A 20,990-nucleotide genomic window follows, 5' to 3' on the forward strand; every position below is an offset into this window, starting at 1 on the left:
TTCATTATTTTTAGGCGTACAATCAGCTCCCGAAGTGGGTCCCACAAGTTACGAAACACCCTGTATATATATATATATATATGTGTGCGTGTACGACGTGCACTCTCTGAAACGCAGGTATCGGCGCAAAGAGCGAGGAAGAGAAGGACGAAACGAAGGAAACACGGAGGGCAAGCCTCCGGAGGAGGTGGAAGGTGAGTGGCGACCAAGAAATAATTTATTGTTATTCTCGGTGCATTCGATGACGTTACACATTCCCCAAGATGGCTGCTTGCCTCGAGGAGGGAAAGGGACGCGAAACAGGCACAGAGAGAGAATGATAGGAAGAAAACGAACACGAAAAACACAGAGAGAGAGAGAGAGAGAGAGAGAGAGAGAGAGAGAGAGAGAGAGAGAGAGAATGAAAGAAGGACGGAAAAGAGGCGGAGGTGATGGCGAGACGGAGAAGAAACTAGCAGTTGGTAGCCGTGACCTTGTCTGGTACCCGACCCCACCGTATGCCTTGGCTTCCATACACATCCTTGCCACCACTCCACTACGAAACGACCAGAGAACGCACCAGAGAGAGAGAGAGAAAGACAGAGGAGAGGAGAGGAGAGCCCATCGAGGTAGGGAGAGACGAGCGAGCGGACGGACAGAGAGGAGGTGGTAAGGTAGTCGAGAAGGTGGCCGCGAAGGTAACCGAGCGACGGCCAAAGCAGCACACCGAGGAGGCAGAACACGCGCGTTCCTCCACCGATTGTTACCTAATTTAATGAGCGGCAACGAGCAGCACGTGTCCGTGAATAGCCAAAAGCTCATTAACGCCTTCGTCGGTACGTCCAACTGCGACTGAGCCAACGGTGTCTTCTTCTCTACGACTTTCCGAATCATTTCAGAATTTATTTAGTTATTTATTTATTTTTTAGTAGGCTACACGAGTGGAACAAATTTTGTCGTCTGAAATTTTGATCGGTAGTTTCGTTTCTCTCTGGCGAATTTGATACGAGTCTTGTATGAAAAATGGTGACATTCTTGTGGACAAATTTCTGCAAACTTTTGCGAATTTATGGGGAAATTTCGATCGAGTAGAAACATGTATAGATTACGATTGTATAAAATAACTAGAGTATTGATAACATTTAGAAAGTTGAAATAGATCTTTGACTAGGTTTTAATTGGTTTCGTGGCTGTACGCTTGATTGCATTCGCGAAAGTATGAATTTTTATAAACAAGCGGACGAGTAATTATCAAAAGTCAACGAGGACCGCGGGCCAAAGTCACGATAAACGATGTTCAAGATTCACTAATCAATTTCGCGTTTCCGAATATATCCAATTTTTCATTGCATTAAACGTTCCGAAAGTGAGCCGTTTGATTGAATAAAATAATTAACGAAATCAAATGACGAAGCAATTTATTTAATTGTTTGCAAAATTTCATTAACTCATCGCGTATCGAGGAATTCACAATTATAAATCCAACAAACGCTCGAAATCAATAAATGAACGATAAATGAACTTGCCTCGTTTTTTTCTTATACGTTCTCCATATTGTCATCGCAGTAGCAATGAATACTGAAAACAAAACTGCACTGTATGCGTCGATAGTTGACACATCGTGGCGTCACTCGAAAAATGAAGATTAGAATAAATCTTGAAATTAAGATTTCCCCGAGTCCAAAGTTTCGTCGACAAATTTATAGAAACTTTCCATGGAAACTTAACGGGAGTCATTGAAAAATCTTGGAGAATGGTTCTCGACAAAATGGGAAGTTAGATTCGCGGAATCTAGCCGGAAATTACAAGCGTAGAATTTATGACGCGACAGAGAAAACAGAAACCACAGGAAACGCGTATGTAGTAACTTAAAAATTTCACGGAGACTCATCCGCTTTCCTGGAACACATTTTCTACTGCCTCCATTTCTTATCGGGTCGGTTGGTTTATACGTGATTAGATTCCCCTGTTGAAGTATTGAAATATCCTTGCTATTTACCTGGTTCAACCTGAACAAAGATGATCCTTCTTCGAGTAATCGTGGTAATCGTTAACACGGAGCAGATGTTCTTAGAAACGGGATAATCCTAAATCGTTGGGTAAACTCCGTTTTTCTCTGACGTGGAAAAATTTGTTTGAAGATGATTTCGCAACTCTGGCCTGTTGGAAAGCGGGCGAGGAGCGTAGGTGGAATTGAAATTACGAAACCTCCGTGGAAGATACCGCTCGAGCCGAGTGTGGTTTAATCTTCTTTTACAGTTTCGACTTTGACTCTTTGATGCTCGGATGCTTCTTTTTCAAAATTTAACGAGCAACACGCCAGCAAATGAATTTCTACGTATGATTTTTAACGTAAAATATTGTACTTTCAATCTCGTAATCGTGAAATAACGAATATAAGGCTGATCGAGTAAATGTGTCTGATCTCACACATATAAAGTAGATGTTTCTACTTACGTGTCTGCAAAAGTGACCACTAGTCAATTCTTATCTATTTGATTTCATAATATATTTCGAAAGTAAGTTTCATTCTTTTATATTGTATTATATATATATAAATAGTATAACTATAATATACAAGTTTGTATAAAAGAAAACATTCTCTTGAATTGAATTTTACAAAACTTGTATGCATCAGCGTGCCTCATATTTTGACTTATACCACTTTTGTATTACACGGCTTGTATATATCACGAGCATAAGCATCGAGGACTTGACAAATATCTTATCATTGATTTACGAAGATACCCAGTTGTAACAATTTATCGTAAATGCTTCAGTCTTTTTGAATTTCATAAAAGATATAACAATCGATCCTTTGAATTTGCTTTCGTAGAATTTATCGAGGAAAATTACGAATTAAAATTCGTCGCGTTGACGCAACGTTGGCTCATAATCGCATGGTCGAATGAAAAAAAANAAAAAAAAAAAAAAGAAAGGAAAGAAAAAACTCTGCTGGAAAAAGCGGTGAAACGAAGAGAACGGGATCAGAGGTATCGATATAGCGGTCGTTCCTGAATGCAACCTCATCGAAGACAGAGAGAAGCTTCTTCCGGCGGATGTGCAACGGCGACGTGTCGTTGATACATCCTGCTACCAGGACTACAATAGCCAAGCACCCTCCTCTTCCTGGTTGCGTGTGCCAATTACGCCACGTTAACGCTTGCACCTTTTTTCGTCGAACCTCTTGGAAACGGCTCGCGAAACTCCATCCCGTAAGATCGATGCCCAAATTAAGAATGCTCGTCTGCAACGTCTGCTCAAGCGTCGGGAAGACGTGCCAATTTGCCTGTTGAGCACACGCTTGTAGTCGAAGCTTCGAACTCGATCAATCGAGGTCAAGATCGGGAAATTAAGATCGATCGCGTTCCCGACGAGGTTCGACGACCGATCGAACCACCCCTTACCCAAGCCTGCGATCGAAACGTACTTACGTGTGTTATCCACGGTACTTGGGGGGGAGAAAGAGGGAAGAAGAGTCGCGAAACAGGCATCGCGCGCGAGTGAGCGGATACGATTGCGTTGGGCGTATTATTAGCATCGTGTAAACGTGTCTGTTGGCCGTGAAACCAGTGAAAGTATTCCGTGGACGAGGCAGCAGCACACGAACACGAGCGACGCATACAACGCGAGGAGCTTCGCGGCTTTATCACGAACACGAGCGCCGCGTTCTACGTGTTCTCTTTCTTTCTCTCTCTCTCTCCCTCTCCACGCCCTCGTTCTCTCTCACGGTGGTGAAATTCTTTCGAGACGACGGCACCACCGCCAGAGCCAGGCGCGGCCAGATCTGGGCCTTTGTCCTCTTTGTCTGGAACCTGCGGGGCCTACTGGACCCTTCTGACGCTGCCTCAACCGACGAAACGAGTCTCTCTCTCTCTCTCTCTTTCCTCTCTGCACCAAGTCGAGACACGAGCCAATGGATAAGCCAGTTGTTCTAAAGCTTCTCTCTCCTCTCCGTTCTCGCATCGTGCCAATCTTCTGGATTGTTTTCAATTTAGCAATTCTCTCTCTCTCTCTCTCTCTCAAGTTAACAACACGATACGATTTCCTCGAAGAAGCAACCAGTTCTTCTTCGCTGACCGATCAACGGTCGTTAATATTCATTGACCTGCCGAGATGTATATACGCGCGTATGTACCATGTACGAGGTACATATGTGCCTCGTTGATTTTTCGGTCACATGTTTCAGACGTACGTCTCTCCAGCCGGCTTCCGACGTCACTAGCATTCCCTGGGAATGAGTCAAGAGACGATCATCGATTGCGATATAACGCGGACCCAGCCGCCATCGAGCTCCTTACGGCAGCATGATCTTTCGGAGGATGAAAATTACGAGATCGCGACTGTGTCCTCGTTCCTCGCCGGTTTCCCTTTCGAATCTTATTGTCTCGCGAGCACAGTCAATTCACCAACTGGCATCACGTCGCAGCTAGATATCTGCCTCGAGTCTCAAATCGATTCGTTTATCACAGCGCAGAAATAAAAGAATGCAAACGCGCGAGAAAATCGCTTCAGAGTTCGGATATTGTCAAGTGAAATGTCAGAGGGGATGAGGAATCGGCAATCGAGACGAATTCAGATCCCCCGGGGTCGACGATGTGTCGAAACCGCGTAGCGAGTTCTCCTTTCACTAATTGTGAAGGAGCCGAGAGGACCGCGAATGTGTGACTGAAATTTGCGAAACCGCGCCGCTCCAACATTTTGCGAAAGCGTCTTCGCGGAGAGAAGCCTTCTTCTCTGGAGGAGAGCTGGAGGGAATTCAAAAAGGAAACCTGCCGATCGAAGCGTTGCGCGACGCGTTACGAAAAAACAAACTCGTCGGGGCGAGTTGGAGAGTCGAGGATCCCCCGAGACAGAAAGAGAGAGAGAGAGAGAGAGAGAAGCAAGAGTGAGAGCCAGGTCGACGTCGAAACGATCGTTCGCTGGAAACAGGCCATTTACCATCGAATCGGCCGATTATCGTCCAACGAGCTAAACACAGCCGACGTGGGTTACGTGCGCCGGCGGATCATCTTCCAGGCCGTAATTTCACGTTGCATCGCGGGCGATTCGCGGTCTCGTTTAAATGGACGGTTTTACGAGGATGGCGAAACAGAAGATCGGCCGGTCTACTTCGAGCGACCGAGCTTTTGCGTGGAAAGGGAAAGCGGATCGCCGTCAGCCGGCTGGCAAATTACGAATATCGGTTCACGACGCGATCATCCATCGATCTCGAGAGGCGGAAAAGGTCGCTGGATGCTAATTCGTCGAAAGACAGGCGTTTCGTCCTGGGGGGGGAAAAAAAAGAGAAGAAAAAGAACGAACGATTTCGAACGACGAGACGATGGGGGCCCACCCATCCTCTCTCGGCGTCGATTTTTCATTTCTGCCCGCGTCCGTCTCTCCGGATTGCGAGACGAGTCTTTTCTCGTTTCTTCGTGGTAGGAAACGAGAAGAAAGAAACGAGGGGGACGAGAGAGAGAGGCGAGGAGGAGGGCGGGACAAACAACGAGTCGAAGCCCGCATACCACGTACGCGGGACCATTGTGAACCAGACTTTCGGGTTCGACGATAAATAAAAACGAAATCATAAAAGGCAACGACGACGAACGGGGAGAACGGGGAGAGAAAACGACGAAATGGCCCGTGCACAGCTCCCCCCTCCTTCAACGGTAACAAAAGGGTCTGGCTCTCTTTGTGATCGAAACATTTTCTAATGCACCGACCAAACCCGAGCCCCGCCGCGTTCGAATATTTCAGCCCGATTAACAAGTTTCGCCGGTGGGAATGTGGGAACCAATTAATTAATCCGTCGACGGTTCTCAAACTGTGTGCAAAAATTTATTTCCCTCTCCCCTGCTTCCTTCCTTCCTTCCTTCGTTCGACAAGAAATCGCTCAAGAGCGATCCTACGACGTGACTTTCCCGCGATATTCCTCGAGACGACGTCGAGCGGAAACGAAAATAGAACGTATACGACGAGAAAGACGATAAAAAGGAAGAAACGGACGATCTCTCTTCCCAGCTTTCGTCGGTCGATCTCGCGCAACGCGTCCCAGAAAATGGGATTCTTTTCTTCCTCGACGAACGTGATTCTCTACGCTCGGCGAGCAATGTTTCCCAAGCAAGCAAGCAAGCGCGCGCGCGAGAGAGAGAGAGAGAGAGAGAGAAAGAGAGAGAAAGAAAGAAAAGAAAAAGGTGGATCAGTGACGAAACGCGTTCCTGATAAGTCCCAGCACACGCGTTTACCGCCTCTCCCTCCGTTTCGTTCGTTGCGACATCCCTCTCCCATCGACTTCCTTTTCTCCTTCTCGCGCGTCTTTCACCGACGACGAAATCGCTTCTTTCTCCGCGTCTCTGGCTGGCAACGGTGGAGGAGAGAAGAAGAAGAAGAAGAAGAAGAGGAGGCTCTCTCTGACCACACGTCGCGGCTCGTCTCAAAGGCTCGCCTTTCTGGAAACCCTCGCTCGCGCGCGTCTTTGCCTTTTACAAAGAGACGACGACGACGAGAGTTTCCACCAGTCCCACGACCTTCGCGCGAGCTACGTTCTTGTCGCGTACATACGCGTGTACACGTCCTATACGTGTGTGCACACTCCTCTTCTCCTGTGCTCCTCTCGTGTGCACACAAAAGTCCGCGTTCCGGCGCTGCTCGCACGGAAAATGTCAATTTGCCAAGCGGACGATCCGCTTGCGCAACACGCGCGGACGCCAGCTATCGACGTTCGCCTCGCCAGACGACTTCCTCCGTTTATTTTTCCATCGTTCCGCCGGTACACGCCGGGAACGAATTTAAGAACTGGCTGGCTGATTTAATGCTCGGAGGGCAATCGGATCGATTCGGAAACCGGAGGCTCTTTTTCCGTGTTATTCCTGCTTGGCTACATGTGGAAAATTAGATTGAAGCTGTATCAGAAACACGACCGGGATTTATGGCCAGAAACATTGTTGCCCAGGCGTATTTTTGGACCATTTGATCCGCAATGCCAATTCGATCGTGAGTCGTTTTGTCACAGACGTAGACATATGTTTAGAATGGGGAAATGTTGCCATTGTGAGAAATCTGTACAGCACGTATATTTAGTACTTTGCATTTCATTTAACCACTTTGCCATGTTTCCTTTTTGGCTACGCTATGCAACAGAGAAGGTTATTCCCTATATGCACAGGTAAGTTTCTTTGCTTAGAGTATCAAATTGAACGTGAAATGTTTCATGGACCTCGATAAACGAAATTTGAATCATTTTCTCGTTCACGACATCAATTCTTTCTCGTAAAAAAGATTCACTTTTAGCAGGCAGTATCGGGGTCAACTGCTCCAAGATTCCTCGACGCGCGTGTCACCGAGACAACGAAAAGGCACGTGGCCTTTTCTCTTCGTTCGACACGAGTCGTTCCAAAAAAATGTTCAATCGATAAAACCCGGCAGACAGAGTTTTCCTCGCGCCATCGAGGATGAAAAGTGGAAAATTTCGGTCGAACTGCCGAAAGAGGAGAGAGAGAGAGAGAGCGAGCGAGCGGCCTCCGCGAGGGAAAAATGCAGGCGGCAAATTACACGCGAGTCGATACGCGTTTTATCGGGCCGTGTATCGCGTGTGCTCGATAAAGCCGCTTACAACGAGGGCTCTGACCGATACCGGCTTCTACTACTACGTAGCTCTCTCGCCACGAAATCGTACAAAGGCCTTTGTAGTTGGTCGCCAGTCGGGGCGCAACAACTACGTTTCACGGCGTTATCACGCGAACCGTTTTCACGAACTTTTCTCTCATTGCTACTCGAGTCTCCCGTCAGTCGTAATAAAGAAGAAGAAGAAGAAAAAAAGAGGTGAAAAAGTCGTCTTCTTTCTAATTGCCGTAGCATACACCCGTCGACTCTCCCCGGCGGGTTCCGAAGATACGATGGAAATTTAATCGAAGTCGTTTCGTGGAACGGAGACGATAAAAATAATGGTATAATCCTGGGACACTGGGAGAATCGTGCGATTGTTAGACGAAAAGAAGAAGAAAAAAAAAAAAAAAGGAAACCGCCGGTTACGATGCGAGAGAATCGCGTTGGGTACTGTTACGAGGTTACGAGTAAATCAGTATGCAGATAAAGAGATGTAGAAACGGAGTATGAGAAGATTCGAAGATAATGAAAACGAAGGTGTTTTTCTCGCGGGTGATCACGGTAATTGTCCCTGCCAGCAAATTATCAACTCGATGCAACGAGGCTCCCGTTCCAAGTGTACCGCCGTCCATAAATCATTTACACCACTTTGGATAATTAGCGTGTTTAAAACGTAAATGTCGCAATTACAAAACGCGGTTAATACGTATTAACCGTGCGCGTTACAAGTATGTAAAACTAAATTGCAGTGTGCTTCCAAGATTTCATGCCGTTCTCCTCAAAACATTTTCCTCTCTCGGAACACCGTACTGGAGAACGTAGTGTTGTGTCACTACGCGAACGATAGCAATGTTACAGGCGCCTGCTTGGGAATACTTGATATTTACTTTTCAAAGTATCACATTAAAGAAATATACTAGTAAAGAGCGTAGACAATATTCCCTTATCACAAGAAAGCAATTCGATTTTGTTTGAAACAAAAAAGAAAAAAAAAGAACGATATGGCTCAGTCCCTCCTCTGGCTGGGCCTGTACATAATTCGTAAAAGTGTTGTAATAATGGAGCGCGAGCACACGGCAGAAGATGTGTGGCAACGCGAGTCGCGTGAGTTTCACAAATGGGTCAGTCGCCGGCAGTGGTACAAGCGTTCCAGGCCGTTTCGTATACGTTTGGAAATATATTTATCGTCGCTTACGAAAAAGCCTCTCCCTCGGCGAGCCCCCCACTGCCCTTTTCACTCTCTTCCTTCACGCTCGCGCGTACGCGCGCTGAATTTTTTAGCCGCTCCCGCCGTCAGCTGAAAATCATTTCACGTGCGCGTGAATTCGTATAACTCGTTTTCTCTATTCGTGTCATTCGCCGATCATGCGATTAGCTTATACACTGTGCAACGTAAGTAAGTAACGAGATCTTTTATATTTTTCTTGATTTAATACACGCGAGTAATTTCCTTCTTCGCGTTGCGTTCATTATGACGATAAATAAATTAATATCACAATACTACGAATAAATAATAACCCCGTAATTAATTTTAGCAGTTTGTATAAAAATATTATCATAATTACTGATAATAAATATCAAATAACGAAGATTCAATAATGAAAGTTAAATAACGAATGAATAATTAACATGCTGACTGCAGTATATATAAGTGTCTGTAAATATTTCCATGGTGATCATAAAAAATTGCTAACAATTTTTAAATATTCTATTGTTTATATTAAATACACAACTCGACGGAACGAATTAATGAACATTGATGTCGTTGATCTAAATGCTTCGAAATAGAGATCGCTACAGATTCATTCGCGTGTGTAACGAGTAATTCATAGAGAAGTGATTCCAAATATTTTGAACAGAGAAGAGTAGCGTGTTTGGTTAATTTGGTTAGAAGCGTTCGACAATGTTTCTTACGTAGGAATTAATTGAAAAGAAAATCTTCGTTCAATTATTATGACTATAAAAATGCATTTCGCAATACTTCGACGTACACAGTTGTTTGATAAACTTGGTAATTTTTCGGGCCAATTTATTTATACTCTCCGGTAGAGAAACATCCTCGTTCTTTCAGTATATCTGTACAACTTCAACCATCAATATCGTATAAATTTTTCATTTTCCCAATAAATACTTAAAATTTGCGTTCCCTTCGATTTTACGATTCAACAATTTACACAAAGTTAAATATTCAGATTTAGTTTACCAATTAAAATCTGTAAAATGTGTAAAGTTGCGTAATCCTCCTACGTCTCAGGTTTACGTGCAATTAAAACAGGTAAAAATAAAAAAAAAAAAACCGAGTCGCTCCGCAGAAGCCTAGAGAGACCTAAATCGAGAAACGACGGTTGAAATCACAGTTCCAGGGAACGGAGCAGAGAGCCGTATCGCGCGTTAATCGACTTCCTCTGCGAGAACTCTCGTACTGGCCGGGAGCGGTTGTTCAAAGAAGCGGCGTCGATATTCCCGTTTCGAGCAGGCTACGACGCAGATACACACAGACTTTATTGGGCATCTGGTGCGCTGGCACTGGGTCACCGAGCGACAACGATGACGACGAAGAAGAAGAAGAAGAAGCCGAGGCAGCGGCGAAAGACGGCCGATCTGAAATCGGTCTCGAGCGAAACGAAAAGTGCCGCGGTGGCCGCGGCATCGTGTGTCGATTTATCGCCAGGTACGCGCGCCGGCTCGTTCAACGGGCGTCGCGATTGTATTTAAATTTGCCGGCAATTGCCGCCATTTGTTTCACACCGGAAGACCGTTCGGATCGATAAATTTCGCGGCCTCGAAAGTGGGAACGTGCCAAGACAAACGTTGCGCGAAACTCGCTCGCGGGGTGGAAAAGTCGAGAGAACGAATCAAAAGAGAGAGAAAGAGAGAGAGAGAGAGAGATGAAAAAGAGGAAGAAAGGCGTCTGGCGGCGGATTGCAGAGGCTGGTTCACGAGCCTCTAAACGACGGACGTCGGAGGGCCCAAGCTTCCAATTAGAGCTCGTTAGGAATGCGTTTCGAGGTCTCTCATTGGCCGTAAAAGCTTGCGAGAGATAACGCTCGACTCGCCTTCCGCGCGGCTCGCAAACAAGTCGAACGTCGCCCGCAAGGCGAAAATGCCGCTCGAGTGTCCTCGAGAGTAGCGCGCGGATCGCTCAGCGACTCCGTGGCTCGCCGCGAAGGTTTCAGGTTTCTAAAAAGTTGGCGCACGCGTTGGCGACGAGAAAAAAGAAGAAGAAGAAAAGCAAAAAAAAAAAAAAAAAAAAAAAAAATACTACGGAGGGAATGAAAATTTTCGTCCCTTTGTCGGGCGGATATGTTAGGAGGTATCAAAGCGTCCGTAGGGGCTGCGCGTGGTCGAGAAATCCTTGGTAAAAGTTGAAAAAAGCTCGGTTGCGGACGCGAGGACGTTAATTAAATTAGCCTCTCGTCGGCAGACGCCTCGGTCCTCCGCGAGTGGCGGGCAATTAACGCAGCCCCCGAAGACGAGGGGCTGACTTTAATTAACCAGCGGCTGGCTGAGAGCGTAAAGAACGTTCCTTCTCTTTCTCACGTTCGCGATGTAGGATATTGTGTCAGGAATTACGTCATTAATAACGCGCGGCGAGTGCACGCGCGCGGACGTTCCCGTCTTTCTCGCGTGGGTTTACACTCGGAGTAATTCGTGAGACGTCTTTAGTAATACGTACGAACGACTCTAAAACATCCCTGTTGCCGCCTTGTTTCTCCACCCTGTACCATTTTTTGACCTCTCGACGCGTCGACGACGATCGCGAGAGCACCGGTGTGTGTTTCGATATTTCGCTCGACGAGGCAAGTGCGTACGCGCCACGGTCTCTGATAAATAATTAGCTGCGTTCCAAGGCCGAGCACAGGCGGTAACAGGGTTCTCCACTCTGACGCGACTCCGCCGCGTATTTGCGTTTTGCGAAATCTTTTGTATCTCGCAAGCCTCTTCCGTTCCGCGCGGGATTCTCCGAAACGAATATACCGCGAAGTTGTAATGGATTTCCATGGTACGGTCGTGTTTTCGCCAGCGTCAACATTCGATAGAGCAGCAGACAACGAAGGAGGAGGAGCGGTGGTTTAAAGCGAGCTTACAAACGAGTAATTGAGGGAGGGGAAAAGAAGGGAAAGAAAATGCGCGAAGAAAGGCACAAGGCGGGAAAAAAAGAAAAGATTCGTGAAAGAGCGTGGAAGCGGGGAAGCGAGGAGAGAGAGAAAGAGAGAGAGTTGTAAAAAGAGGGTTAAAAGAGAGTGAAGGAGGAGGTTAAGAGAAAGAGCGAGAGAAAGGAGGAAGAGAGCGTTGGTTCATGCACGTTAATTAAAAGTGCTGCAAAGGAAGTCGCCAACTAAGAAAGGCGAGGCTGAATGAAAACAGCTGCTACTCGATGACGACACGGTCTAAGAGCGTGGCTCTCTCGGCTTCGGGCTAAGCCCGCACGACAAAGCTAGGCATCCACGTTAGCGCCGCTATTTTCACGTACAAATATAAACCCGAAGAGCATCGCATCATCCACTTCTTTCTTCCTCTCTATCTCTCTCTTTTTTTACAAGTCGCTCCATTTTTCTCGGTGGAAAAAACCATGGTTGAAACTACGAAACGAAGTTGAAACTACGAAATTTCAAGTTTATCTTCTTGGATTTCTGACCGCGGTAGACGAGAGGAATATTATTTCGGATTGGAAAACAATTGCCAGTGTGACCAGCCGGTTATTCGTCCGATTTAGTTAGCTGACGATGAAGTAAATAGTTCAACTCGAAATGTCAAACGCGATCTGCATTGAGGCTGTAACCCCGAATAGAATATAGGACGCTCGAAATTGAACTTTTCAAAAACTGGACTACCAGATGTCGTCGAAAACTCTGCCCGCGTCTCCATCTACTGAGCTGAAACACTCGTGCCAGATGTTCGATGACGTACCACTCTTTTTTATTGTCAACCGAGTAGACAAAGTCTGCATGAACTGCAGAAAAATTCCCCTTTCTCTCTCGATCAAAGACCTTTTTCCCTTAAAACAAACTCTCCTATTCATTCTACTTCAACTATCATCCAATAATCATCTCTTTTAACCTCTCTTCCCGCGCACGTCGAGAATTTTTTTATTTTCCAAAATTGTAATGCTCTCGCAGTGTTTCAAGTATATTCAAGTAAAACAAAACAGGAGGGAACAAATAATAAATTCACTGCTTCTCAATAATATCGTACCGACGAGCTCGAAAAAGAAATCGACGAATTACTGTGTACCTGTTTGGTCACTCGTTACGGTCCGCAATCAGTTTTGCCAGCGCGAGTGGTTAAATCTCTAATTGACGACGATGAATCGAACGACAGCTTGAAAGTTTATGGTCAAGTTATTCGAATTTAACATCAAGAGAAGAAGATAGAGGGAACACGTATGTAGCAATCCGCTGGTGTTTTAGAAACGAACTGGGGAATTAACGACCGACGGTCTCGTCGTCGAGGAGAAAGTCGAGAGAAAGAGAACAGCGACGAAGAGGAAATGCCGCCCTTTCGGGTGTTCTGTTACCAAAGAGCCACACACAACACGTGGTAACGCACACGCCACTCTGCCTCTGGGTTTGGGTGTGTATCTCGAGAACTTGGTTGCCTTCCACCGTGGTCTTCGCGAAGCACGCACATGCAGCGACCAACAGGAAAGAGCCAGTAACGGTACACCCTCTCTTATAGAGACGGGGGGGGGGGGGGGGGGGGGGCAGCAGTGTAACATTTTCGGTGAAAGCAGACTATTTCTGGCTCGAAGAAAGAGACGAAGATGAATTACGACGAAATTGAAGTTCATCGGGTGAATAGAGGAGTTGCGAAATCACCTATCAGAGAAAATTCGGGACATTTTGAGGAATTTGATAGGCTCGAATATTTTTATGAATTACTGGCAACCGAAAGAAATTTAAGTGCAAGAAACGGAAAAGAGTTTATGATTCAATCATTAGAAATCACAGGCTTTTATTATACATTTCCCGTATAATCGTTTGACCGTGAAATTTTAACCAAAAGTCAGGAACTGGAATTCTATAGTATTAAATTTAGTTACAATTCTCAAGTTTTCACATAGAAATCTTACTTCAATTGTTGCATGCCGATCTGACTTCGACGTATAAGGAGCGTCTTTCAACGGGCTGGTTCAAGGGAGAGTTGTTTTGGGGTTGGATTGGTATGATTGAGGAACGTAGATTGTCGTAAGAGAGGGCTTGAATTCGTAAAATGATAAGATTTGAGTGAGTTTGATAGTCGAATCGTGAACTGTCTTACGTCGTACTTCTAAAACTATTTTCCTTGTCCCAAAAAGTAATGTTTGCACTTTTTAATGGACTATACCTCGCAATATGTCTTGGATGTCGTAAAAAAGTTGCAACAAACATTTACCTTAGAATTGAGAGTCGGGCGTGACTACAACAATGAAATGAAAGTAAGGAAAAAACATGAAGTACGGTCAAGGGAAATCCCTGCCGTGGAGAAAATAGTGAATATTATCAAAGTTTTACTGTTACCTCGATAAATTTATTTTTCGTATCTCTTTTTCGAGTTCGTTTGTGATGGGGACCATTGCGATGAAAAAACTTATCGAGCCTTGGAATTGGCAGTCCGGTATGACTACAATAGAAGATACAAAGTAACGAAGGACATGAAATATAGTCGAGAAATTAGAAATTATAAAGTTGCTTTCCGTGGCTCGATGAGTTTGTACTTAATGTTTGAAGAAGATTTTTAACAAAAAATTATACATCAAAAGCGACGTTTAATAATGAAAATTATTGGGAACCGACACACTGGAATTAAGAGACGCAGTTGACTGTAAATTTATAAGAATTTCTATAAAAGCCAAGTCCACGTTAACAATTAAATGACCAACACAAGAAACTAACACTCAAAGATTACTAACACTCTAAACGTTATTAACCAGTCGTTAAAGTAGAAACAGGTGCCAGCAACTGTTTCCCCGGAAGATCGTAAAGAGAGAAGAAACAAGCCCTTAAAGAGAAGAACTTAACGATCGTCAATCTATTTTACACGAAATTTCCAAAAGGTCTAGCTGCACGAACAAAGTATCTCGGTGTAGTATCCCGCGGATCCACGCGTATCCAGTTTAGAAACAAAGAGCGAGTCCAGCGACTCCTGGTCCGATCTCTAGAATATACATGTCCCAACCATACCAAACAACCTGAAACCGAATGATCGTTCTGCCAGTCGAAGCTTCTTCGAGGAAATGGATCTGTTGGCTGACCGCGCTATGCCAGTCACGCTTGTACTTCGAATACCATTGTCCTGTCCGGCAGACTCGCCGAATATTACCGTTCTCGAGCGAGTATTATCATATTCAGGAAGTCCTCTGACTGAATACGAAGTGAGCTGCCCGTTCGATATCGAGAGTTCTGCGAATTTCCCCATCGCGAGTGTGAGCGCTCAGTCACGACTGGTAACTATATCTCCTACTTCGATTTCCATAGCCGTCTCCTCTCTTCTCCCCATTTTTCCTTCTAATTCGACCCTCTGAACTCTCAATACGCGTTCCCAGTCACAGCCAGTGGATTACGGATCAAATGCAACGTAAGCAAGCTACGTCAAAGTTCAAATTTTTGCAATACCTCGTTTTACAAATGTGAACATCGTTTATTCGAACCAAATTTCACCGAATGTGAGCTCCCGTTGTACGAACGAAAAATTATTGGCAGAGAGAAACATCACCGGGGGCCCGTGTTACACAAACTCCAATTATATAAATTATTTGTCCTTCGTACGAACAGAGTTTCATTGCATTTTCAAATTGCGAAAGGAGATTGTATATGATATTTCAATGTATTGCATCAGACACGTGGTGTGCTGACGCAGTAAATAACCAGCGAGAGAAAATTATGTGTTCAGCGAATTTCATAAGAATTTTCAAGGGATGGTGCACGAAGCTTTTCGTTCGACCTCTCCAGCTCAACCAATCTCTCCCCTCTTTCGAATAAGTCGCCCTCCTTGCACGATTAACGCGTCTGCGGGAAATTTATCGCGCGTACAACGGAACGAATCATCGATTTCTTTGTCAGTGCATCGCCCCGAGGAATCGCTGAAAAATCTACCCTTGCAACGACAGAAGACCTCCTCCCCTTTCCCCATTCCAAGTCTTCGGATTTTCCCTCGTCGATATCCCCGGCGTTCTTCGCTCTTAAATTTCCAAGACGAATCGAGCTGAGTCTGCACAAAAATCCACGTCGTCCACCCGTAACATATTTATTAACAAAGCACGCTTTCCCAACGTGTTTATTAACAAAACGCGACGTTCTCGCTTCCGTGTTTTCTCAGTAAACATGTTCCTCCTGCGTTACGATTAATTCAGCTTGTACGAGACGTTACTCGATTCGAACATTCCTTCCAAAATTCATATTCCTACAGTCGGTAAATCTTTTCAACTCGAACGAATTATAGGAAAAGAAGGAGCATACAACAACCACCGAGACGTGGAAACTGGAGAAAGAAGAAAAAAAAAAAACTTCTCGTTAAATCACAGTCGTAAATCATTATAAACCGAGGACAGCATTCACGTGTTCTTCCGCTAATTCGAATCTCTCCTTCTGCAATCGTTTAACCTTCATTTTTACGTAATTCGAATGAAACTAGCGCAGAGCCTTGTTTGAACCAGGTCTACCAACATATCAATGGCTGTCCATGTTCTTAACGTAGTTCGAACGTTACAGCTCGTTAACACGCGAGGTCTTCTAGGCGTGTGTTATCCCCTATCTCTCCCTCCCGCTCCACACCCCCCACCCACCCCCTCGTGTGCACATGGTCCTGACGTTTATCGGACGCGTCGCGAACTCACCGCTGTTGTGTCGTTAAACAACGAGCAGCTGTTTCACGATCCCGAGCCGCTTAACGGCCAACGTTCGCGAGAATATCCCGACGGGAAAGCCTCTCTTTCTCTTTCTCTCTCTCTCTCGAGCACGTATGCGCGCACATACACACACACACACACACACACACACACACACACGCGGCTTTGCTTATCCCGATACGACGACGACACAACGGTTTGGCATTGCTCGCAGGAGCGAAACCTCTTTTCGTCGTCCTTCGATAGCGCGACATTGTCGGTATTGATCGAAGCGCGTTACGCAACGAACTTGCAGAGGATTAAACAGAATAATGAATGAGAGAAAGGAGAGTCGAGGAGCCGTGGCGACGTTCGACGCGAGTAATCGAACACGCAACAAGGGATCGAGTTACGAGCCGATGAATTTGTCTACGGCGATGAACCGAGAAAAGAAATAGGAGTTCGTTCCCATTCATGTGGCGAAGGTTTGTTTTGTCGAAGAGATAGAGCGATAACATTTGGAACTGTGTATCTGGGAAACTGAATCGTGGACGAAAACGTTGTAAATTTGATTCACTTTTCGTGGAACGAAGTAAGGAAGAGACGAATTGATTTTCGGGTGATTAAAATTTAATTGTTTGGTAACGGAAACGTTCATAGTGAAAAGGATCGAGGATAAGAATGGTCTATCTAAGAAAATTTAATCGTGTAGTAGAATACAGGGAATACGTTTACTTTTCTTAAAAATTTCACAGTCACTAAAAGATAGTGACTCTTCTGTTATTTAGGAAAATTGAGATCTCCAATTTCACTAAGATTCAACGACGAGTGCACGAGTATGTAATTGACGTTATCTAGGAATTTTTTTTTTATTTGTTCCGTGTATATGAGTCTAATTGTTCAGTTACAATTATTTTCATTTTTTATATTATTATTATATTATTATATATTATATTTTATAATATTATATTTTATATCATTATTATAGTTACCGGCAATCACTAGTTTTTTTTATGGGATTAGTTCCGTTTTATACATGTTTGGCTGTATTCCATTTATTAGTTAGTAAAGTCTAGCGGGTGTTTCCTTTTCAGTCTTTTGGATAGAGTAACAGTCTTTTGCCAGAGAGTTGCTGTGATTTTTGATTTTGTGTTGATGTGTACTTGCGCGCTTTAGTATTTCCTTCTTGATGGTTGGTATTCCTAGGGTTTTTCTTATGTCATCGTTTCTAACATACCGTTGAGCGTCTAGTATTATACGTAAAATGATGGATTATAGGTTTTCTATCCTTTTTATAGCCCGTATGTCCAAATAGGTGTAATTATAATTCTGCAGATCAGTAGCTTATTTTTTTTTACGCTTAGCTTAGAGTTTCTTGATGTTAGCCGGTACATGGATTATCAAATTGTTTTTATCTGTTTGATCTTTTCTTGTACGTGCCTTTTCCAGTTCAGTTTGTATCTAGGAATGGTTTCAGAAAACACGATTCTGAAACGAAGAGTAAGAAGAGCGTAACACTAACGGGCTCGTAAAATTCAAGTCGAGTCACGCTTCGAACGGGACGAACGGGGCGCGCTTCCGCGGAATCTTCCACGGCGCGACGAGTTCACGGCAGTTTCGTCGGATGGGAAAGACTCGATTCCCATGGCAGAGCCACGGTCACAAGCGACGGTCGCCGCGAGACGACGGCACAACACAGCCTTTTATTTTGCTCGCGTATCAGCTTATCGAGTCGGCCGGGCTTATATACCAATGCAACGCGTCGAGACGGCTGGGCAAACAACACTGACCTCGAGACACAGGCACGACGACGAGTGACATCGCGTCTCGAACTTTTTTTCTCCTCGGACCGAGACCGACGGTTTGGCCCGCAGGAACGTACTTCTGTGTACGTGCACACGTTCAACACACATCGGAACAAAGAAACGAAACGAAGAAGCGGACATTCACTGAAAGAGACCGGATGTAACACTGCACGAGTATCCTTTTTCGTTGTAACCGACGACCACTGATTGAGAACGAACCATTTCTTCATACAAAGATACGAAACACGATTTCCTACACTAACACCTTCGGCTTGCCTGGAATCGAAAACCCAAGCCGGGTCTCTCGTGTTTCAACCCTCTAGAGCACGAGCTCTCTTCGACGGATGACGGAGAGAGCGTCTAGGGACAATTCGGGACAAAGTGGGCTAGCAGAGAATGAGTTTAGGGACTTACGTTCGGCGAGCCTTGAGCGCCCAATCCATATCTCGCGCGACGTTCCTGGTGAGCTTCACGATGCCCCTCGTGTTTGCTCTCGTGGCGGTTTTATCCCTGATGTAACCAAAATATTGCACACTTCGCGCACGCACAACAGCACACAGCGTTCTTATCTTTCTTCTTGGCCGTGTTTCACCACTGGTCCGACCCGCTACGCGACGAGCGGCTTGCGCGCGCATGTAACATATAATGTGCACTGAGGCTCCTTGTTCGTGTACGAAAGAAAACAAAATTCGGGGGGGATTAAAGGGGAGGAAGAGGAAGAGGGAGAGAGAGAGAGAGAGAGAGAGAGCGAGAGAGAGAGAGATTGAGAGAAAAAAGAAGGAAGAGAAAGAGAGAAAAAGGGAAGGAAGAGAGGCGAGGCAAACGAAAAACCACGCCGAATCGACGCACAAGGGTAAACGAGTGCACCGATCAACGACACACACTTGGCGACGATCTGACGAAGACTGAGCCCGTCGACGCTCCACACGGTTGCGACGCGCATGGAGCGCCGCCCAGTGGGGGGAGATGGAGCGGGGTCGAAGGGTGGCAGAGCGAGGACGAGGGGTGGGGAGGGAAAAAGGCGGTGGATGCAGTGCCGTACCGAGTGCTGCCAGTGCCCCGAGACCAACGACGTACACAGTGGCGTGCGGCACAAATTTCACACACACATCGTTTCCCATTCCCACCGTAAGAACTCTACGTGACGTATCACCAATTAAAACCGACTCAGTTTATTACAGTACATCGCAATGCACTTATGATACACGATAGATTTTATATATAATATTTTCATAAATCCTCGTGGCACGTAATCGACGTCCACCCAATACCTCGCAGAACGTATTTTTCGATCTATCACGAAGCATTTTTTTGTTTTTTCTTTTTTCTTTTTTTTTTTTTTTGTTATTGAATTCGATATTGAACGTAACTCTGCGACGTTTTGTTCTACCGTTAATCAGATTGCTTCCTCGAATCGGGCGTCGTAACAGGACGACGGGCGTAATCTCGTGGATTTCGAGCCGAGCTTCAATATCGTCCTCGGCTCTCTACGCCAGTGCCTAAGCCTACCCAGTGCTGAAACGTTTACCCGGGGGGGGGATTCGTATGTACTATAGGGAGAGACAAGAGAGAGAGAGAGAGAGAGAGAGAGCAGCAGCAGTCGAAGGGATACGAAGGTTCTCCCTTGTGCAGTGGGGTTTCGCCGACCGCTCCCTGAACACAGGCGGTCGGACGTCGAATTAACCCCAGAAAAATGTGTACGTGCCCGTACACCATCGACGTACATACGAAGAGCATCGCCAAGTGTCGGTTACGACGACTTGCTCGATGGTTTTATTTTAGACAATTGCCGATGATTTTTCGACGCGGTTGCGCCACAGCCACACGTACACAACGCGGGAGCTTAATGTTTTTTGAAGGCAAGGTAAACACGAAAGAAAGGTTGCGTATCCACCGGCTGAGAGACAGGCGGTCGTCACGTACACACGCACATTTTGCAAATTGCGCAAACCGTGCGTACGCGACTCGGCGTACGTATTTTATCAGCGGGGAAATAGACATGTGGCAAAAGCGGTTTTAGCAATGGTCGAACGGCTTATCGAGAGATCGATAGCAGCGGAGATTCATTAAAGATACGCGCGTGCAGAGGCTTTCACGCGGCATGAAGGATCGGTCTCTACAGCCTCCTCTCGCTTTGGATCTGATATTAGACGTGCGTACACGCTCGTCTCTTCCATACCAACTGTTTCATCGTTCAGTCAACCTGACGAATGCGCCTGCCATCCAAATTCGATGAAATCGTCTTCCCTTCGAGCATTTTCAGCTACTACTACAGTAGTTTTTAACATTAGAATTGCCGGCAACTAAAGCATGAAATTTCCATCATTGAATGAAGTAAAAGAAATAGAAAATTTATATAATACAATTGGATACACAAGCTTTTATTTATACATTTTATACGAAGAATCATTTGAGTCTCTAAAAATACACTATTTTATATCTATAAAATATCTAAAAAGAAATTATCAATTGGTCATTTTGACCATTTTGGTAGTTCTAGTGTTAATTACCAAAGTAGTAATCTTTTCTTAAAAATTTGATAGATTTACAACGATGGATCTTCAAAGACGATTTTCTGCGAAACGTATAAATAAAAATTTGTGTTGTGTTCTTTTTCCTACACTTTGCATTTTAATTTCTTTGTTACAAATATAGGTTTTGTACTAGCTCCGACGAGCAATCTTTTTGTATCCATCTTTCGACATACGGTTACGTATGTATGTTGAAAGTGTTCTGACGAATGAAACATCTGAAGATCGAGACGCGTTCGTTCGTAAAAATTTTCACTGTCCTGACACATTCGTCAAAACACG

The 20,990-nt window shown here is 45.1% G+C and overlaps 1 protein-coding gene across 2 annotated transcripts in view; it reads right to left on the reverse strand.

The window, feature by feature from the left end:
- Nucleotides 1-20,990, reverse strand: part of LOC122530806 (protein gustavus) — a 151,758-nt gene that overhangs the window by 27,712 nt on the left and 103,056 nt on the right. Inside the window, exon 1 of one of the 2 annotated variants that reach the window (XM_043658117.1) lies at nucleotides 18,592-19,132. The exons of the other annotated variant lie outside the window; for it this stretch is intronic. Within the exon in view, the coding sequence (XP_043514052.1) occupies nucleotides 18,592-18,812 (221 nt within the window). The 5' untranslated portion in view covers nucleotides 18,813-19,132. Of the gene's footprint in view, nucleotides 1-18,591; nucleotides 19,133-20,990 lie in introns of those variants that run through there. 2 annotated transcript variants of the gene reach the window in all.

The sequence above is a fragment of the Frieseomelitta varia genome, unplaced genomic scaffold (genome assembly GCF_011392965.1).
Source record: "Frieseomelitta varia isolate USP_RPSP 00005682 unplaced genomic scaffold, Fvar_1.2 scaffold_354, whole genome shotgun sequence".
Taxonomy (NCBI): Eukaryota; Metazoa; Arthropoda; class Insecta; order Hymenoptera; family Apidae; genus Frieseomelitta; species Frieseomelitta varia.